This window comes from Phytophthora parasitica, assembly GCF_000247585.1.
Source record: "Phytophthora parasitica INRA-310 unplaced genomic scaffold supercont2.2, whole genome shotgun sequence".
Classification (NCBI taxonomy): Eukaryota; Oomycota; class Peronosporomycetes; order Peronosporales; family Peronosporaceae; genus Phytophthora; species Phytophthora nicotianae.
The window spans coordinates 77039-96844 of record NW_008648988.1 but is presented as its reverse complement, the minus strand read 5'-3'; the positions used below and the strand labels follow the sequence as shown (position 1 = coordinate 96844).

Here is a 19806-nt window from a genome sequence, read left to right as displayed (position 1 = left end):
CATTGCCTGTAACAGTCCGTTGCTTATTGCTAATTATACAATGATAGCATTTCCCCGGTCTTAATTCTCTGAACGGGTCTTTCAGTTTCCTTGAAAGAGCCCGGGTACTTATCCACAATTTCATGAAGGGTCGATACAAATATCCAGTTATGCAGTAGATTCACTTTGCGCCGAAAAATTCACGTGAATTTATACCCACCCAAAAAGAACTACTCGACTTAAAATACGTAAGGGGAATTTCTTAGACAAACCTGAGCGTCGTTTCCGTCGAATATAACCAGAGAGATGGAAATATTCAGAGCGTGAGCGCTCGACATGTTCACAGTTTCCAAAGGTTTCGAAAATGCTGTTTGTAAAGATAAAACTACGCTGCAAATAGGAAATGTGCATAACAAACGTTGGAACTGGCAATTGAATTGCGTAAAAAAATGCCTTTTCTATGATGCACTCGGGGGCGCAATTCCCGATTCACTCTCGACAATCACTTGTGTCGAGCCTTTGTAAGACAGTGCGTCAGCAAAACCATAGTGAGCTGTGATTCGTCAAAATGAACGTCGTAGCGAAGTCGCTAACAGTAGCGATACGAGAAGCAATCTTCATCAATAGCGCAACGAGTGAGTACATTTAGTTTTCTTTCCTCTTTTTCCTGGGTCTGTAGTCTAATCTACGGGCATTTGGGTTGTTATTGTGTTCTACCTGGCGCACAAGGCGAAGTAGCGTCGTGACCTTCAACTGGGTGACTCTCCGTGATGGCTTGGAGGGGCCAAGTGGAAGGCTGTTTACACCAGTGACGCACAGAACTGCAGACTGCTGCTCGGACATTGTGGGCGGAGGTAATGCGCCAGTCTTTCTCTCGATTGCTGACGAAATGTGCTCCATCATCACGCGCCACTCTGAGTACGTTTGCCGTTTCTTTCGTGTTGACAGGTCATGCGTACACAGAGACTTGTAGGGAGGTTGGCCTGCAGCCTCGCTTCCGAACCACCACAAGTGCCAAGCGTGGACAACATCAGTGCTCGGAAAATCAAAGCTTTCGGGAAGCGCGTGAAGTTTGCCGTCGCTGGGCCAGAAGTGAAGGGTTGCTCTTGGGGGAGCATCTTCACGATGAATTGCACGCGAGTACTGAGGAACGCGTTCATCTAACACCCTATGCATTGTGTCCTCCATCTGCTGTTGATTGATGCCATTCCCACAGATCCCTTTTTCTTCGAGTAGCTTTGCGAACCGCCTAGCCAGAGACTCAGGTAGAGCACATACAGTCGCTTGTATTTCCTTTTGTAACCCAAACATCACAACTTGGGGTGGAATTCCAGTCGCCGTCATCCAGGGCGATTCAAGCTGAACAAGTTGGTCAGATAAAGACTGATGCAGATTACAACGTCGAAATAGACTTGATGCTCGAAGAGAATGTGTTGTTGGGAGTTCAGTCGACAAAAAATCATAGTGGTAGGCTAGAGAGGCCAAGCACAGCTTCAGAATTGGCTGTAACCTCGTGTCTTCTGCAAAAGCCGGGAACATACTTATCACGCCCTCACGAACAATGGGACAGTTGTTGTCCTTGAAATGCGGCGGTAGACTTGCAAATTGAGCGCTGTTCACAGGAAGCCCCGCCACCACCCTGCCTAGAAATTGATCACCTGCGGCCTCATAGCGAAAATAACGGTCTTGCACGCCTCCCAAAGACCACCCACACCTCAGGCACACACTTACAATCGACGGTCCACCGGTGCTTCCATTGCAGGCGTATGTAGCCACACCCTTTCTAATAGAATGTGTACCGTAGTCATGTTCACTGTCTTGCTTGTCCAATGCTCGACCAAACGTTTTTCGAAAGCGATTGCGCTGTAGCGCCCCAGGAAAAATCGGACCTGGTCCTTGGCGTGGATGACAAGACCAGTAAATTCCTAACGCAGTTATGCAGCACGTTCTAGGGGCCAGTGGGTTTGCGTACACGTGGCGAGGATCTTTAGGTCCCGTGCCGTCCTGATTGGCTTTGCTCTTGTGAAATACAATTCCAATGCTGTCGTCCTCGTTACTCAGATGGCCGGAGTTAATAGTTTCCACAGATTGTGACCTACACATTAGGTTCCACTGAAGCGTAAGATATAAATGCGAAAAACCTCCATCCGAAAGCACCAGCGTCTCCTTGCAGGCCTGTGTGTATGTAGAGTATGGCAGCGCCATTTTACCGGCCATCTTAGCCTCGCCAGCACCGGCTTGGTTTCTTGTAGCCTCAACTCTCTTAAATCCCTGATACAGCGTCTTCATATCGTCTGCATACTCTACCGGAAGAGCCACCCGTTTCTGCCTGTAAATGTCCTTCACCGCACTCCGATAGCCGCCTAGCGTAGTCACTTTGAGGACACGGCCACTTGCATTCATCTTGGCAACCAAAAATGCCTCGAAATGCTTTGGAGAAAATACATTTATGTCAATATTGCCGGCGTCATCGAAAAAGCGTTCGGGGTCTGATTGAGATTCCCGAATCCATGTTGCGATTCCGCGTAAATAACTTCGGTATGCGGCCTGAGTTCGGGATGAAGTGCATGCTTTTCGTGCATTCTCGGCGGTAAGAGGCTCTTTCTGGGCAGCCAAGGTAGCAGGAGGTGGTAGCTGCTCAGTGTCGCCGTCACCGTCACTAGGCGTGGCGTGGCTTGGTGGGTAACTGTGGGGGGCGGACTCCATTAGAAGGTGAGAAAATAAAGGATTCGACTTTTTTTTCAGCCAATGGCAGTGTCACTAGAGTAGTTCGACGCAGTGTCTTACGTTTTGGCAAACAAAAATTGTGTTTGAACAAAATACTTTCATTAAATAATACGTATAGTGGATGCAAGTCAAATTTGACATCATCAAATCACGTTGATGGCCAAAAGTAAGAGCAAATGTCGGACGCTGTCTGTCAAACAATAAGTTTTGTCTTACGAAAATCATGAATCACTTTTGCAATACACAATACCGGTGGAGGTGTCTAACTTATTTGTCACTATTATAATACTTCTGTACTTAAATTAAGTAGTCGAATACTGACTTGATGGCTACATTCGCATTTCCAGCTATGCAGGGTGGCACTCTTGTCGAAAGATGCCGCTAGATCCACCCCCGTCCCGCTTCCCTTAGATGACGACAATTTAAAGGAACGTCTTCTCTCTCCATTGTTGAATTTCTCGTCCATGCGTCTGCTCCTCAAAGACGAGCCTCTGTTGGACGAAACCATGGAACTGCCGTCATTGTCCGCAGTTCCTGGGCCTCCACATCCTCGCGGAGGCCGTGGCAGCTTCTCCAGCAGCTATAGCAGCGGATTCGCAGGCACCGACAGCTTGGTCAGCTTCAACAGCAGCCAACTCTTCGACGACAGCGACGATCGCGAGGTGGATGTCGATGCTCTAGACTCGAACTCCAGTCGAGGTGACTACGCGTTGCTGTCGATGCCCGTCGAGTCTGTCAAGCGTATGATACCTACTACAGGCGTCGTTCTTCCGTCCAATCGAGCGCAAAACGCTACGTGGAACTCGCAAGACTGCCGTTTCCGTCGAGCCACAGCGATCACCGATGCCCTTCGGGAACTTCGAGAAGGTCGCGGCGCAGTCGAAGACGAGAAGCCTGAGCCTGTCTCCGTGACGCTACGACAGCTCGTGATTCGGTTATCTACGCGCCGTGACTTGTTCGTGATGACTATGGGATTATTGGCTGCGACGATCCACGGCACATTGTGGGCATTGCTAGCGAGACAAGTGCAGTCCAGTATCGCTGCATTTACTCCATATGATCGTCACAAAGTGGACTTTGCAGCTCTAACGTTGATGCTCTTGTCCTTGGCACTGGGCGTGACTGCGTATGCTTCTCACTTGTGTCTCTCGCACGCTTCGGAGAGACTGTTAAGAGCGTTGAGGGAGCAACTACTGCGTCATCTTCTTCTGGAAAAAAGTCAGTCGTGGTTCGATTTTAACAAGTCCAGTGTTTCACATTTCGGCGCTGAAATGACGCGAGATGTTGTTACTATTCGCCAAGGGCTGGGACCGGAGCTTGGAGCGGTTTGTAGATTTACTTTACAGTTTTTCGGAGGTTTCATCGTGGCTTTTATTACGCTCTGGGACTTGTCACTCGCCATATCTTGTGTCTCTCCACTGGTCGTCAGCGTCATTTTGACGTTAAAACAAAGTAAAAACACGACGGAAAACGAAGCGGACGCTGTGGCAACCGAGGCACTAAGCAACATACAGACGCTATTGGCGCTTAATGCGCAGCGTAGAGTGCGTGAAAAGCACGCGCTTCGTGTTCGAATCACAGAGAAACAACGAGTTCTCGAGCATGGCAGACACGCAGCCTTGCAAGCCACTTTGACTGGAACGTTATGGATTATGAGTGCTATTGGTCTTTGGTACGGCGGGAAGAAAGTGTACGATACTGAAGCTGAGCCTGGAGAAGTATTGGCAGCACTTCTAGGCGTCATCATCGGAAGCCACGCACTGGGTCATTTGATTCTAAGTTTTTCAGCTGTAGTCAAAGCCAAAAACGCAGCATCTGGGCTGTTTTTACAGCTGGAAACCGCGACAAAACGTCAAAACAACGTCATGAAACCACTGCCTCGACCTGCTTCATGTTCCGGTGCGATAATGGCAGTGGATCTATACTTTTCATACCCAAGACGACCCAATGTTCACGTGTTAAGAGGCTGCAATATCTCTGTTTTAGCTGGAGAATGTGTAGCCATCGTTGGCGAAAGTGGAGCTGGCAAATCGACACTATTGATGCTGCTTATGCGACTATATGAACCTTCACAGGGTCTTATACTACTGGATGGACGGGAGGCTAACGCGTTGGATTCCACGTGGATGCGAGCTCAATTCGGGCTTGTACCGCAACATGTAACACTGTTCAGAGCCTCCATTTTCGATAATATCGCCATGGGACTAGTAGTACTACGAGACTTGAGTGGTCGAAACTCTGACCGAATGGAGGAGCGAGTGATCAACGCGGCGCAACGTGCAGATGTTCACGACTTTATCTTGTCTTTACCTGATGGCTACAACACTCGCGTCGGAGAGAATGGAACTGTGACGCTCACAGTTCAACAGAGACAGAGAATCGCTCTGGCTCGAGCTTTGATACGTGAACCGAAATTATTGCTACTGGACGAAGTTATGCTGAGTCCTCAAGAACTTTTATCGAGGTTTGGAGGAGCTGTGGGTGCTGGGAGCATGACCATGCTCTTCTGTACGAGTCAAGTACGAACTGCAGCTGTGCAATACGCCGACAAAATCGTGGTTCTCGAGAGGGGGAAAGTTATGGAGCAGGGTACTCATGTGGAACTATTGCAACGTGGTAACAGCTTCTATCGACGACTGCATCTCATCCAACAGAGTACTGTAAGAGAGCAGGTTTTGACCGAAGAACCACAACGAAAGCAGCAACAATTGACAAAATCAGCGCCTACTTCGCCTACGAAGCTCACGAAGCGAGACATTAAAGCACTAGCTCGACCAGAGCGGAAGTTGTTGGCATTTGGACTCGCTGCTTCAGTTATAGTCGGTCTTGGAGGACCACTATTGGGCGTGTTGATCAGTGAGATGGTCGCTGACATGGCTCAGCAACACACGGCGTTTCTCGAGACATTCGACGCTAGGAGTCTCGTCCAAACACTACGTCCTCTTGCCATGAGGTATGGACTCTTCTTGAGTGCAGGAGCGGCTGTCATCGTGGTGTCCCAAAGCATTCAACTCTTCTGTCTGGACGCTGCAGCGGAGCGTGTGGCTTCGCACCTTCGAGATCTCCACTTCAGCTCGTTATTGGCTCAGCCATTGCCATATTTCGAGCAGTATAATACTAATGAACTGGTCGAATCTCTTGCTACACAGGCGTCTACTGCATCACTGGTGGTCGGCCGAGTTCAAGGGTACAAGCTCCAGATATTCTGCACTTTGACAGCCACGTTCATTGTCGCATTTTGGAGAGGAAGTTGGATGCTCGCACTTGTGCTACTAGCAGCTCTTCCATTGCTACTTATCGGCCATACTATCCATAATCTTCAGCGTTTAAAGACGACAAATACACAGAATGCAACCGAGGAGGCTGTGGAGATCCACGTGAACGAAGCTCTTCGAAATCGTCGAGCTGTGGTGATACTGGGACTCGAGAACTCGTGGTGTTTCAGCTTTGATGCTCTGTTACAGCGTCCACTGCAAGCTATCAGGCGACAAGATCATCTCGAGGCGGTTGGAAGGGGTTTTGGTGCTGTAGTTACAGTAGCTACATGCGCTCTATCCTGTTGGTTAGGGGGCGTGTTAGTACATTACGGAGACGCTACCCTCCAAGAGCTGCTGCGCTCTCTGGTCGTTGTGATCGTGTCAGCAGAGTCGCTGGGTCTTGCTGTAGCCTGGTTAGCCAGAGTTGATGGAGCGTTGCAGGCTGGCGCCAGTATTTTTGCTACACGAGATGCTGCTATTGTCATTAGTGGATCCAACGAGGTTTCTGTTTCAGATGGAGAACGAGATCCAATGCCGCAGAGCCCCATGCTACGAGGAAGTGTCGCGTTTCATAACGTTCGCTTCGCGCACTCCAGTCAACCAAGCTCTATTGTTCTTAAGGATCTTTCATTTCGCGTTGCAGCTGGACAAACGGTAGCGCTATGTGGGCCACGAGGTTCCGGGATGTCGACGATTTTTGCTCTCATTGAAGGCTTCTACGACTTGGCTTCCAAATCAGGAAACAGTGGTCGAGTGATGCTGGACGGAGTGGATATTCGTACTCTGGACGTGTCGTGGTTGCGTGCTCAAGTGAGTTTTGTTGGCTCGGAGCCGACGTTGTTCTTAGGTACGATCGCAGAGAATATCGCGTACGGAATGGCAGCACCACCGACTCTGGACATGATCATTAGTGCTGCTGAAGTGGCGCACGCTCACGCCTTTATATCGAGGCTTCCAGAGGGTTATGGGACTCGTGTAGGCGGTAAACTTCAGCTCACTCCTAGTCAAAGACAACGGATCGCTCTCGCTCGCGCTGTGCTTCAAGACACCCGGCTTCTGCTGCTGGATGAACCCACCCGATCTCTGGGGACAGAGAGTGAGAAGATTGCAGTCCAACAAGCGCTCGACACGGTCGTCGCCCAGCGTGTACGTCGAACGACTGTGATTGCAACTCATCCGTCAGAGTCCGCCACGGTTAGGAACGCAGACTTAATTTATGTGATTCAAGATGGCCAAGTTGTGGACCAAGGTACACACTCGGAGCTGTTCCAGAACCAGGACGGAGTGTATGCCAGACTCCTTCGAGAGAGCGCGTGGTCGGCAGCAGCATCCTCTTCCTACACGGCAAGTTTGAACACAACGTAACCAACTCCAGAGTAGATGCAGCTATCGATTATTTCGATAAACCATGTCCTTTTGAAGTATACGTGTACGCTCTCTATTTGTGCTTTGCTGTTCCGTTAACGCGGACTGTTAAGCCGGTCCAAACGTTTTTCTTAAAAGTAAAGAGTATTACGTCGCGAGGTCTTCACGTCGAACAGCCAATCTGATTGACCATCCACCAACGGGTTCGTGATTTTTTTACGACCACGACATTAACATTGTCGTTTCTGATGATTAGGCCTCGTGAAGGATACAAACAAGCGGGTGGGCATCTTGTCATGCTGCCAAATTAACAAAACATATCGTCATCTATGACGATAGACATTAAAAAGGTGACTACTCGAACAGACCATAAACGATAAAGCTATTGAAAGCGGATAGTACCAGTAATAATTAGTAAAACAATGAATTCTGTTTTTCACGAAGATACCAACCACAGTACATCATTTGTGTACGAACCAAGCGTATCTTTGATAGGTCTTCCGTAAAGCCCTGCAGGCTATTACACGTAAGGAGCGTAAATAATTCGGCACAACACTTACCAACCGAGGTTACTAACAGGTTTGACTTACCAGGTGAAGCCAAGATACAATTGTACGGTGCCCACCAAAGCCATATCATTTGCAACGTTTGACATGTATTATTTCTTGAACAATACTACAACAATACTAAGAGTAAGAGGAACGATCTCACTACTTCCTCCATTCTCACACACGCAAAAACTTGAGCCCAATGTAATTATTCGGAGCGTAGGCTGCGGTACGTTTTGGGAGATGTTCCAGTCGCATCCGTACCAGTAGCTCCGGTTCCAGTACTTGTAGTGCCGGCAGAGGTACCGGCTGTAGAACTGGCAGTCTTAGCTGTACCACCGCTCGTTGGAGTCCCAGTCGTGGTTGTGCCGGACACACCGGCTCCTGTGCTCGTCGTGCCAGAGGTTCCAGAAGCTCCAGTGGCGGTGCCCGGTGCGTGAACGGTTCCTGGTCCGTATGCTCCCGTTCCGGTATTGCCTCCAGCACCAGGAATCATCTTGCTCAGTCCAGAGAGACCACCGCTAGTTCCAGCCCCGCCCATTCCAGGGATCATGTTGCTGAAATTCGGGAGACCACCGCCAGTACTGCCGGCGCCAGGGATCATTTTACTGAGACCCGACAGACCACCGCCCATTCCTGGCAAACCTCCGCCCATTCCAGTTCCGCCGACGCCCGGCATCATCTTGGTGAGGCTTGACAGACCACCGCTCATGCCGGGAAGCCCACCGCTGGTTCCAGTACCGGTTCCGCCCATACCGGGGATCATCTTGGTGAAGTCAGACAGGCCACCACCGCTCATGCCCGGAAGACCGCCGCTCCTGCTCGGTAGCCCGCCGCTCATACCGGGGAGACCACCACCGCCGCCGTACGTCTCGGACACCTCTTGATCGGCGTGAGCGCCACTTGAGACGGCTACAGCTGCGACAACCAACGCGAGAAGCTTGTTGCTGATGAACATCATTGAGAACTTGAAGCGAAAGCGTCGTAAAGTGTAAGAGAGGACCTTGATGCGATTTTGTGTTTGCTCTGTGCTACGATGTACTGTGAGCTGTACAACGAAGAACTAGAAATGAACCAACCCGACTAATGCGAGCGTGGATGAAAGAGGAACGAAAGAGGTGGTGGAAGCGTATGGCATCGAGGAACCTGTGCATTGTCCACCAGCCCGCCGCCAGTTTAGCAAGAATTACCGGGAGGGGGTACTAGAAGTACCATGTGCAAAGAAATCTGTGGGTGCTGGGGCTTCCAGCATGAATTTCATCGCTCGTTCTCGCGATTGCGGGCATGGCAAAGGCGACTTGGTCGCTAGCTCGACTAACGTGAGCCATCTGGCAGTTTCTTATCCGGTAGTCGCCATGCTTTTCATGAGAAGGAGCAGACAGTGGTCCTGCATGGTGGCGGATATCATCCGTCGTTTTCGCTGTTCGAAGTGGTTGAAGTGTTTTGGGCTGTCGTCTACATGATCCAGGTCGTGTTCAAATAGATACGAATGCGCATCTCTAGGGGCGATAGTACCGTAATATGGTAAAGGAAGCCTGATTCCCTTTTCCAATTTTATAAACTTAGATTTGGAAGGCTTAGTTAATCTGATACAACGGCGAAAGAGTCAATACTGTAGCCAGAAAGTGTAATCCACAGCTAAAAAGACGATTTAACAGTAGCAACATCAATTGGCGACCAACGCTTGTTTTGTTTATCAACAGCACTAGATTACACTACAACGAGGAAGGCAATCCTACATAGAAAATCTCTTCCCAACACAAAAGAAACATGAACTCCGCGTCCCGCTCACTCCTCCGATCGAAGCTTGCGGTACGCTTTCTGAGAGGTGGAAGTCGTGCCGGCCTTTGCACCAGCGTTCGCGTTCGCATTCGCAGAGGCGCTTGCAGTAGCACTGGCCGACGCACCACCCGTGCCGGTCGACGTCTTCGCAGTACTGGCTCCACCATCGCTCGTCACGGTCACAGACTTGCTTGTGCCGGTTCCAGCACTCACGTCGACACCGTCGTTAACAACGGTGGTAGGTGCACCGACCTGGACACCGTTCACTCCAACAGCAGGAGCAGCACCCACACCAACACTAGCGACACCCGGAACGCCCACACCAACACCAACGCCATTCACGCCAACTCCAACGCCGTTTACTCCCACGACACCAGGTACGCCCACACCAACGCTAGCAACGCCCGGAACGCCGACACTAACGCCTGGACCGACGTATCCGGGGGCACCCACTCCGACGCTAGCCACACCTGGAACACCCACTCCGACACCGACGCCAGGGACACCGAGTAGTCCGAACGTCTCGGCCACTTGCTGTTCGGCGTGTGCACCACTTGAGAGAGCCACAGCGGCGATGCAGAGAGCGAAGATCTTGTTGTTGCTGAACATGGTTGTTGAAGAGGAGGCTTGGTCCAATGAAGTGAGTAGAGATCTTGCTCTTGGGGAAGTTGGTTCGAGTGGATGAGCTCGAAGGAGTGAAATTGAGAATGACGTGAGAGTTGTAGCGCACGAGCTTGACGCGATCAAGTAGATTTGGATAGGCGTTAAAGTTGATATGCAGAACTTCACCCGATAGCTGTAGCATTCTCAAAGACAAGAGTAGTGTATAATAACAGCAAGGTGAGCTTGATAAATGGCGCTAGGAGGGTCAACATTCGTAGGTTCATGGTTGCAGTCTTGACTATACAGCTGTGCGCTCTACACGGTGAATTCGTGGTTAGCGCTGTTCGATTGGTGTTTACGGTCTCACTGCCGCGCGATCTATTGAGCGGGCAGTTGGTTGGTGCACTTTACGCTTTCTTATCTGTGCTTTGTAGCCTCGGTCTTTTTGGTCAGTGGGGAATGCAGACAGTTATCGCCTTCATAACTGGTAACATCCTTACGTGTGCGGTCAATTGCGGTGTAACAGCAACGAAGTCCCTCGCTACAATACTTCTGCGTACAGTCAATACCGGGAATCGACCGCTGGTGGTGCATCTTAGTCCATAGCACTAGACACGCGAATATCAATAGCCAAGTAGCAGCGTTTTTCATATGCCAGAGGCTGTGGTGGCAGTCAGAAACACGCAGACCCGTCTATTATACTAGCATTTGTATTCTCAAGGTTGAAGTCAAATCCCAATCACTGATCGTTCCGGTAAGATACCTTCGTGCACGTCTGTTTGAGCTGACAACGGAATTTGTCCGTGTGTGGATGGCTGACATGCATCGAGATTATCAATCTGCTCGCTTGATACCAATTCTCGTGCGATTGACGATCCCACCAACTGAGGTAACGAATAACAAAGGACAGACCTGCATCTTGACGTAGAGTCTGTGCCGCACACACAGTCACTGTGAGTGCGATCATCTATCGACGATCAGTCTATCAAGAGCTACCCTTTGTTTTCACTTTGACGAAGCTCGATTGTTTTCCGACGTCAAATATTTACCATTCGCTCATTTCTGAATCTGCCATCAAGCGAGCTCGGTGATTCGGCGCAAGTGTTAGCATTCCTCTCACCAAGAACGACCTCCTCCAGTCAGCGATGGTTAGTAGTAACAAGATCTTCACATTGGTCGTGGCTGTCGTGGCAGTTTCGAATGGAGTTCGCGCGGAAGAACAAGCTGCTCAAACGTTCGGCATGTTCGGCGGTGGGTTTCCGGGCATGGGGGGTGGATTCCCTGGCATGGGAGGTGGCATGGGAGGCATGGGTGGCGGCCTCTCTAGCCTCACGAAGATGATCCCCGGCATGGGTGGCGGCATGGGTGGTGGCCTCCCCGGCATGGGTGGCGGCATGGGTGGAATGAGCGGTGGTCTCTCCAGTCTCACCAAGATGATCCCAGGCATGGGAGGCATGGGCGGTGGTACCTCTGGCACGAGTGGAGGGGGTCTGTCGAGCCTCAGTAACATGATTCCTGGTATGAGCGGCATGAGCGGTGGCGCCAGCAAAACGAGCACAAGCACCGGTACTGGCATGAGCGGGCCAGGCACAGTTCATGCACCTAGCATGGGTACTATGGGCATGGGAACTGGTGCTACAACTGTTGGAAATGGAGCTGCAGGGGCGACTGGAACTACGGCTGCAACTGGAGCAACCGGAGGCACCGGTACCACGGGCACAACCGGGACTGGAACCACAGGGACTGGAACCACAGGGACTGGAACCACCAGCACCGGAGCCACAGGAGGTGCAGGTCAGACGTATCGGCGTAATCTTCGCTCGGATTGAACGGGCGATTTGCTGGGCGTATACTAGTACTTCCTAGCGAGATCTATGCTGTTGTCGATGAGTCTAATGAAGTTCTGTACAATTGTAGTGTAACTAAATATGCGTTCTGTTGACCTCCATTGAAAATCATTGTTCTTTGCGGGCTCCTTTTCTTAAAAAAAAAGAATAATGATATTTGAAAAAAAATTGTTTAACTCGTGCTTGGTAGACTCAATTATAAACGGAAAAGTCACGACTAGGTCCTGACCTTGAGACTTGGTATCCTAAGTTATCAGATGTTTTCATCGAGATAGGCACAGATATCAAGAAAAGGTCTGAGACCCGAATACTGAGCTCTGATTAGTTAGACCTAGACTTGCGACTCTCATTCATTGAAAACCACCACCAAGAGAGACACAACACTGACTCTAGTAAAGCGCTAATCCCTGGTCCCCTCAGCCCTTCACAGATCACGCAACACGCCGATTAGCTGAGGACGCCTGTTGGCTAGGCTCTCCCGCCATACCCACGCTGAAGCTAGCGTCTACGACGTACCCCGATGTGACAGATGACGAGCTTTGCTATACTAGCGTTCGACGCTTCGAGAGCCTTTTGTGGCTGGATGACAACGCCCCTTAAGGTCAAACAGAAGAAGGCGGCTCATATACTGGGCACGAACTCCGTCATTAGGCCACTCCAACCAGGATAACTGCCCCTGCTACTCCTAATGAAGGTTCAACCAGTTTTACCGACACTACGTGTAACTATTTCATACGTATCGTGTTTCTTGTTCTACAGGCACGAATAAAATCTAGTGTGAAGAACTTGTTTAAGTCGGGTGACCTAGAATCGGCGTCGATCAGCGCCTGCGTTGAGGACTTCGTGGCGTCGAAGCGCACATCTAAGCAGAGCGAGAGAGAATGCAGCGATTATCGATGACTGGTGCTATACATTTATTCTAACTTGCACTGTGTAATGTGTATGTGGATTGGACGCGGTGCTCGCTAAAAAAGAGATTATAATCGTATCGCAGAACAGAACTGTCGCTGAACCGGTTCGTGTGTATTGCTTCCTCCGGTTGATAATGGTCACCACCGGAAGTTAATATGACAGGTCCAGTTTTTTTTTTTACAGTGATTATTGCATTGAGTTATACAGTGACTGAAGTGATCTATTAAGCGCCATACAGTAAAGCACTGCACCGGTTTGCCGAGGCCAATAATGCTATTGCAGCTTCGTACAGCTCTCTACTACAGTTTAGACTGACAGGAATACGTTTTTTCGTCCGGAGTTTGGCTTTCCCTAAATGTGGGAGTTTATACAACCCCTCCTCGTTTTGCAGGATACAAAGCATGCACGCCTGCAGCGTGAGGAAGATGTCATTCACCGTGTGGGGTTTCAGCTGCTGAAACGCCGATTCGACCGAGTCAATGAGGGCCTTGGTGTCCTTCCTGGGGATGTGGTGCTGAATGCACTGCATCGAGTTGAAGACGCCCAGGTCCAGCGCATTGAATTCTGGCGAATTCGGCGCTTGACATAACAGTCTGATGTTCCATCCACCTTCTATTCCAGCGGTGAGGATGGCTGGGTCCGATGGTGGCACATGCGGCTTGGCATTATCTTGTTGTACGAAGATAATTTGATGGCTTCCTTCCTGCGCCATTTTGCTTTGATTACAGGAATCGCTTTCTCGAGCAAGTAGTCCCTGTACACGTTACGGTCGACAGAGTCGATATTGCGGGTACAAAGCGCTCCTTTGTCTCTGTTTTTACATCGTCGTTTGGCTTCATAAGTCTCTGTAAAAGACCAGATTCCGACCTTGCCATCCCATTCCTGTTTCCGGTGAGGGTCGTACCTAACCAAAACAATGAAGGTTATTATTTTTAAAATAAAAATAAATAGTGAGTTTACCGTGGACGCGCTAATGCAGCCAAAAACATGGTTTTAGGGATGAACCGCTTGCTCTTCCACACCCGGGAAGGAAGCTCTTAGCCTTCTAAAAAAGGTACGAACGCTTGTTTGGGTCTGCATAAAATCACTTCTCATCAACATGTACCATGTTATACATGGGTTCGAACTGCAGCGTCCTATCATCTACAAAAGAGAGGGCATGCTCGACGCGCCTTAGCTTGCTGTTTGGCGTCAATGCTGGCTTGACGAACGGCATCCGCCGTGCAAGGACGACTTCCTTCACTGCCTGCCGCACCATGTAGCGGGAGAGTCCGGCACTGGCCGCAGCCCGCCTTTCAACAGACCTGTCTTCGATAGGGACAGAAGCCAGCTTCTCGCGCACTTCGTCTCGATTTTTTCGCTTTCTTCCGCTGTTCTTCTTAATCCTGCTTATCCATTCACCTCCTCGGACGCCTGTGTCACCTGTGGCAGCGTACCGATTCCAGATAGCGCTAATAGTGGTCGGGTCGCACCCCATACCAGTTGCAACCTTTGCGTATGTTCCCCGAGGCAGTGTACCGTTGATACTGATCCATAGAAGCTCATCGATGGCTGCTTTCCGCTCTATGTCACTAAGGTTTGGCTTGGTCATGCTTTGGTGATGAGAGTCGAGGTAGTTCGGGCGTAGCGGGTGTCACTGCGGCGTAAATCCGGAAGTAACGGTTTGTAAAATGACGTAGAGGCGGCTGTAGGACTCCATTTGCTATGAAACGGGTGGCGTTGGAAAGAGGAGACTGCTTTTAAAACCAATCTGTAGTGTCTAATTCAATGTAGAAACGAAAATGTATTTTTCGGTGATCATTATCAACCGGAGGAAGTAGAAAAAATGCATAATAGTATGTATGGATCTAATATCCTGTTTTTTTTTGCGCAGCCATTTGAAAATCTGTCAATGCTTCTGTGGCCTCGCTCCGTATCAGCCTTTGCGATGGCAGCCTCGGTGGATAGACCGCCTTTCACTAGACTTCGTACGTATTTGATGACGTACAATCGCCTGGAGAAAAACTTTGGTTCTTTTGTTGACAATCTCCATTTTGTAAGATCAGTTTGACATGTAAAATTAGGTAGTGGTTTGACTCTTAACGTACGAAATTAGGTTTCTGGTGTTGGATAGCTTTCGTGCTCCAAATTGGAATGTTCATTGCAGAATTACTTCAGATGCCTCGCTTACATCCTGCAATGTATGCGGCTTGACTCAAGTATTATTTTACAGCATTTGAAACATTATTATGATAACGCGGATGTTGAAGAAATGCTGTAAGATAATACTTGAGTCTACCAAACACGAGATAACCCCTCCAGTCCGGCTTGCTGCATAATGCAGATTAGGCCCTATTCATGTCCAGCATAATGCTGGATAAGGCTATTTTAGACTTAAAATTTGTATACCAGTTTTTTTCCCATCCTAGCCCATACTTAGATCAAGTCAACCAAAAGTGATGAATTTGACCAAGAATGGAAAGCCTCACCATATGTAGGGTTGAGTTTAGCACAGGTGACATAGACACATTTTCAAAAAATTATGTTTCAAAGTTGGACATAAATTGATAAAGGTTTTGTCTGAACGTTTCCAGCCACCAGTCATTCGGAAATTTTCGTCGCAGAGCACAGAAGCAGAAGGGATGGTCGCTGCAGTAGGAAAAACTGCTCGCAAGCCTCCAGGCCTGAAGTGGACAACGATTTGGCGCGAGCTCCGTAGAGAAGGATGGAAGGTGAAGAAGCCAACGAGGGGTAACCTTGAGACGCAGTTCCGCTACGTACGACCAGGCGGTAACCCGAGCGGGCAGGCTGGTGTGGACTACTTTCTAAGCGAGGATGCAGTGTTTGACAACTACGTTTATGGTACGGCTCTTGTTCTGCTTTACACGGACTGTACTAACGTATACAAATGAATGCAGAGCGCATACGGTCGACCCCTAATACGCATATGCAGGATACGGCAACGGTGCAGCCAGATTCTGGAACGCATATGCAGTCTACGCCACCTAGCGAGCAGTCGTTTCCCCCATCAGCACCAGTGACAACGCCAGCTCTAGTGACGGCACCAGCACCTGTGACGACGCCAGTTCGAGTGATAACGCCAGCCCCAGTAACGGCACCAACTCCAGTAACAACACCAGCTCCAGTAACGACACCAGCTCCAGTGCCGACACTAGCTGCAGTTCCAACGCCAGCTCGATTGACGATACCGGCTCCATCGGGAGGCCTACAAGCTGGTGAGAACTCGTCAGAGACGGCACGTGTCTGTAACTACGGACGTCGTTCCGGAAGACGGCAGATACTCATTCCGACGTCACCGCACATGTCTGATTCAGACGACGACAACACGGGGGATGACGACGATGCCTCGTGCGAAGACGACGCAAGCTATACCCCAGACGATGAGAGCACCGCAGACGACCCTACGGAAAACCACGACAATGGGACGCTATGCTGCATGTTGTGCTGCATATTATGTTGTATGATATACTGAATGTTATTGTGCATATGAACTAAACTGAATATCATTACTTGTAGGCGTCAGTGAAAGCGAAGTGGAGGCCCAAGGTGACGCGATACTGGCCGGCAATGAGGACTGTTTGAACGTTACCCTCGCGGATGAGAATGGAGCTTAGTTGGGCGCAATGGAGTCGGGGGATGAAGCAGAAAAGGATGACGTGGAGGAACATGAAAGTGATGAGGAGCAAAGTGGTCGATTGATGGATGAAAATGACATCTCGGAGCTGTCACCGGAGCAAATTGCGAGTGAAGTACAGTTTGCTGAAGGATTCCTTCAGCGGTTTGGAGGAAAGGGCAGCGTTATCAGTGGAAATCTACGTGCTGATGTTCTCCGGGAGATGTCAGCATGTGGTTGGGAAGACGTCAACGAGCCGGAGACGTACGAGTACATGCAGGAGCCGCACAAACCAGTTGACAACAGAGGCAGCTACGCTGGGTTGAGGCATGGATATTCTGGTCCTACTGCAGAAGCGCTGCGACACGGTTATTCCCCACTGGCGCTATTTTTTTCTTCATGCCTGTCATTCTCTGGCAGCCTGTTGCTGTTTGCAGCAACCAATACAACCAAGAGATGCTTCCGCACAGAGTGGACGAAGCCCATCGGCGGTACAAACTGAAGCGGCGGGCTCAACCTGACCTACCCAGAAAGACGAAGCGTGACATTAAGCAAGAACTCCGTGGTATGCGCCCTATCATGCCCCATGAGCTGTGCCGATTCATCGGACTTCTAATTGCTCGTGCTATCATGCCGAACAGAGAAAAACTCGCTCATCTTTGGAAAGTGGTAGACAAGGGTGCTATTTTGCATGGAGCTTTTGGAACGTACATGAGCCGCGATCGATTTTGGGAGAAATCGAGGAACTGGCACTTCAATCCGAACAACGACCCTCGGGCCAAGACTGATCGAGCTTGAAAGATCAGGAAGGTGGTCGAAGTCTTGCAACGAACATTTCAGCATGGATACGTGCCGCCAGCAGAACTTGCGTTTGATGAAGCCATTTTGCCGAACCGCTCAAGCTTCAACAAAATGAGAGTCTACATGAAGGACAAGCCCCACAAGTGGGGCACAAAACTCTTCATGCTCTGCAGTGCCGTGACGGCATATTGCATTTGGTATGTTGTTTTTTGGCTGTACAGAATTCTTATGTAGCATTATGCGCAATATGACTGATATTTATTTTGTGTTATCCTGCATATATTCAGGTTTGAAGTTTATTGCGGCAAAAAGCAGCATACCAGTGATGCTCATAAACCGGATATGAAGTCTGGCCCCGCGGCTGTGGTCAGTAACTTGCTTGCTGTCTTTGCCTCAAACGCTAAAGCCGAAGGTATGCGGCTTATTGTCGTAGATCGATTCTACACGTCAGTCGCTCTAGCTATCCAGTTGCTGCTGATGGGCTTAAACTGCGTTTGTACTATCATGACAAATCGCATCTGATATTGCAAAGAGGTTATTGAGAAGAAGAAGACGCGACCAGAAACTATACCGCGTGGCAGTCACAAAGTCGCGAGGTCGAAACTTGTACCTAGTATGGCGGCAATAAGCTGATGGGACTCAAGGCCTGTCCACTTCTTGTGCACCGGTGGGAGCTTGTCGGTAGATCGAGTGGTCTGCTGTGATGACAAAGGAGAGCAAGCTGAGATCCCGTGTCCTCGTGTGATCAAGGATTACCACGCCTTCATGGGCGGCGTGGATGTCCATGATCAGCTTCGACTTCAACGCTACTCACTTCAACGTGCTATCCGGTTTCGAAAGTATTACAAATCGCTAGTGTTGGGGCTTATAGACATGGCCATCGTGAATGGATACATAATTCATAAAGCCTACCACAAGAACAAGACCTCAAAGCCGCTTTCTCACGTGAAGAATTTGAAGAGGCTGCACATGCAACTAGTGCAGCTACAAGAAGTAGACATGTACGAGGGGAACTTGTTTGGTGCCCAATCCGAGACACGAAACGAGATCACCCCGCTGGTGGTAAACACAAACCGCTCAACGCATACAGCTCAGCTTGTCGATGAGTGGCGCGACGAAGGCACCCCAAAAAAAAAGCGTCGTCAACGAACATGCAAGGTCTATTCTGCTTTGCGAACCAAGGATTCTCGTGCCGCTACGACAGCGTCATTCTGCGGCGAGTGTCAGGAGGATAGACCGATATTTCTGTGCGTGCGGCCGCGTCGACAGATCCGCGGGGTGGCAATGACATGTTGGGATATATGGCACCATGAGTGGAAGTGTGTTGCGCTCATTCCCGCCGAGTCTACCCAGCCAATTCGCATGCGAAAGACACTCATGCTGTCCCCAACTTCTACACCTCGGAAAAAGAGACGCACTACTCCAGCTTCGACGCCAAACTAGCAGGTAATACGCAGCATATAGTGTTAGTATTTTAAGTTTAAATGCGCATAATGCAGAATAGCAAAAACTTCTTCTCAATCAAAATCACCATACTTACACACTCATTATTGAAGTGTATCTTCATCAATCGTTAGAATTCACTACGTCAACAGATCGCATGCACTTACAAAATAGTACCCTCGATGCACATGATTACAAATAGATATGGTCGTACACCACTCTCTATGACTTCGTTTCAGTATGGGAAGTCAGTTTTCAAATTTTTGACAAATTGATTGTTGCCGGAGTCGGGACATATACCTTTTATGTTCACAAATAAAAATGCATATCTCGATTCCAACGGCGTTTGTTGTTTCAATCATGCTACATAAGCGCTGAAATATGCATGCGCCTTGCCTTACACAATCTTCAAATCCTCTATACCACAACCCTTTTCATAGTAAACTCTAGATAAATAATTCAGCATATGCTGGATAAATACACATTTTTCAGCCGGACTGGAGGGGTTAAACAATTTAATTTTTCATATATCATTATTCTTTTTTTTTTTAAGAAAAGGGGCCCGCAAAGAAGAACTATGATTTTCAATGGAGGTCAACAGAATGCATATTTAGTTACACTACAATTGTACAGAACTTCATTAGACTCATCGACAACAACATAGATCTCGCTAGGAAGTATACGCCCAGCAAATCGCCCGTTCAATCCGAGCGAAGATTACGCCGATACGTCTGACCTGCACCTCCTGTGGCTCCGGTGCTGGTGGTTCCAGTCCCTGTGGTTCCAGTCCCGGTTGTGCCCGTGGTACCGGTGCCTCCGGTTGCTCCAGTTGCAGCCGTAGTTCCAGTCGCCCCTGCAGCTCCATTTCCAACAGTTGTAGCACCAGTTCCCATGCCCATAGTACCCATGCTAGGTGCATGAACTGTGCC

The 19806-nt window shown here is 49.4% G+C and overlaps 8 protein-coding genes across 8 annotated transcripts; 3 read left to right on the top strand and 5 right to left on the bottom strand.

Annotated features, from left to right (window-relative positions):
* Positions 1-624: 624 nt before the first annotated feature.
* On the bottom strand, positions 625-2685 carry PPTG_02102 (hypothetical protein; the record flags this gene model as incomplete). Its single annotated transcript, XM_008893102.1, has 1 exon — positions 625-2685. One exon carries the CDS (start codon positions 2683-2685, stop codon positions 625-627), a length of 2061 nt encoding a protein of 686 aa, XP_008891350.1.
* A 320-nt stretch (positions 2686-3005) lies between these two features.
* On the top strand, positions 3006-7448 carry PPTG_02101 (hypothetical protein). Its single transcript, XM_008893101.1, has one exon. The coding sequence runs from the start codon at positions 3171-3173 to the stop codon at positions 7326-7328; it is 4158 nt and encodes a 1385-aa protein (XP_008891349.1). The 5' UTR covers positions 3006-3170; the 3' UTR covers positions 7329-7448.
* Positions 7449-7966: 518 nt separating this feature from the next.
* Positions 7967-8834, bottom strand: PPTG_20877 (hypothetical protein; the record flags this gene model as incomplete). The annotated part of the gene is made up of 1 exon (XM_008894304.1): positions 7967-8834. One exon carries the CDS (start codon positions 8832-8834, stop codon positions 8085-8087), a length of 750 nt encoding a protein of 249 aa, XP_008892552.1. The 3' UTR covers positions 7967-8084.
* An 830-nt stretch (positions 8835-9664) lies between these two features.
* On the bottom strand, positions 9665-10267 carry PPTG_02099 (hypothetical protein; the record flags this gene model as incomplete). The annotated part of the gene is made up of 1 exon (XM_008893100.1): positions 9665-10267. The coding sequence occupies one exon, from the start codon at positions 10265-10267 to the stop codon at positions 9665-9667; it is 603 nt and encodes a 200-aa protein (XP_008891348.1).
* A 1139-nt stretch (positions 10268-11406) lies between these two features.
* On the top strand, positions 11407-12090 carry PPTG_02098 (hypothetical protein; the record flags this gene model as incomplete). Its single annotated transcript, XM_008893099.1, has 1 exon — positions 11407-12090. The coding sequence occupies one exon, from the start codon at positions 11407-11409 to the stop codon at positions 12088-12090; it is 684 nt and encodes a 227-aa protein (XP_008891347.1).
* Positions 12091-13243: 1153 nt separating this feature from the next.
* PPTG_20876 (hypothetical protein) lies at positions 13244-14611 on the bottom strand (the record flags this gene model as incomplete). The annotated part of the gene is made up of 4 exons (XM_008894303.1): positions 13244-13774; positions 13888-13924; positions 13981-14033; positions 14126-14611. 4 exons carry the CDS (start codon positions 14609-14611, stop codon positions 13244-13246), a joined length of 1107 nt encoding a protein of 368 aa, XP_008892551.1.
* Positions 14612-15641: 1030 nt separating this feature from the next.
* On the top strand, positions 15642-16634 carry PPTG_02095 (hypothetical protein; the record flags this gene model as incomplete). The annotated part of the gene is made up of 3 exons (XM_008893098.1): positions 15642-15861; positions 15918-16461; positions 16544-16634. The coding sequence occupies 3 exons, from the start codon at positions 15642-15644 to the stop codon at positions 16632-16634; spliced, it is 855 nt and encodes a 284-aa protein (XP_008891346.1).
* Positions 16635-19547: 2913 nt separating this feature from the next.
* Positions 19548-19742, bottom strand: PPTG_02093 (hypothetical protein; the record flags this gene model as incomplete). The annotated part of the gene is made up of 1 exon (XM_008893097.1): positions 19548-19742. One exon carries the CDS (start codon positions 19740-19742, stop codon positions 19548-19550), a length of 195 nt encoding a protein of 64 aa, XP_008891345.1.
* Between the last annotated feature and the right edge of the window lie 64 nt (positions 19743-19806).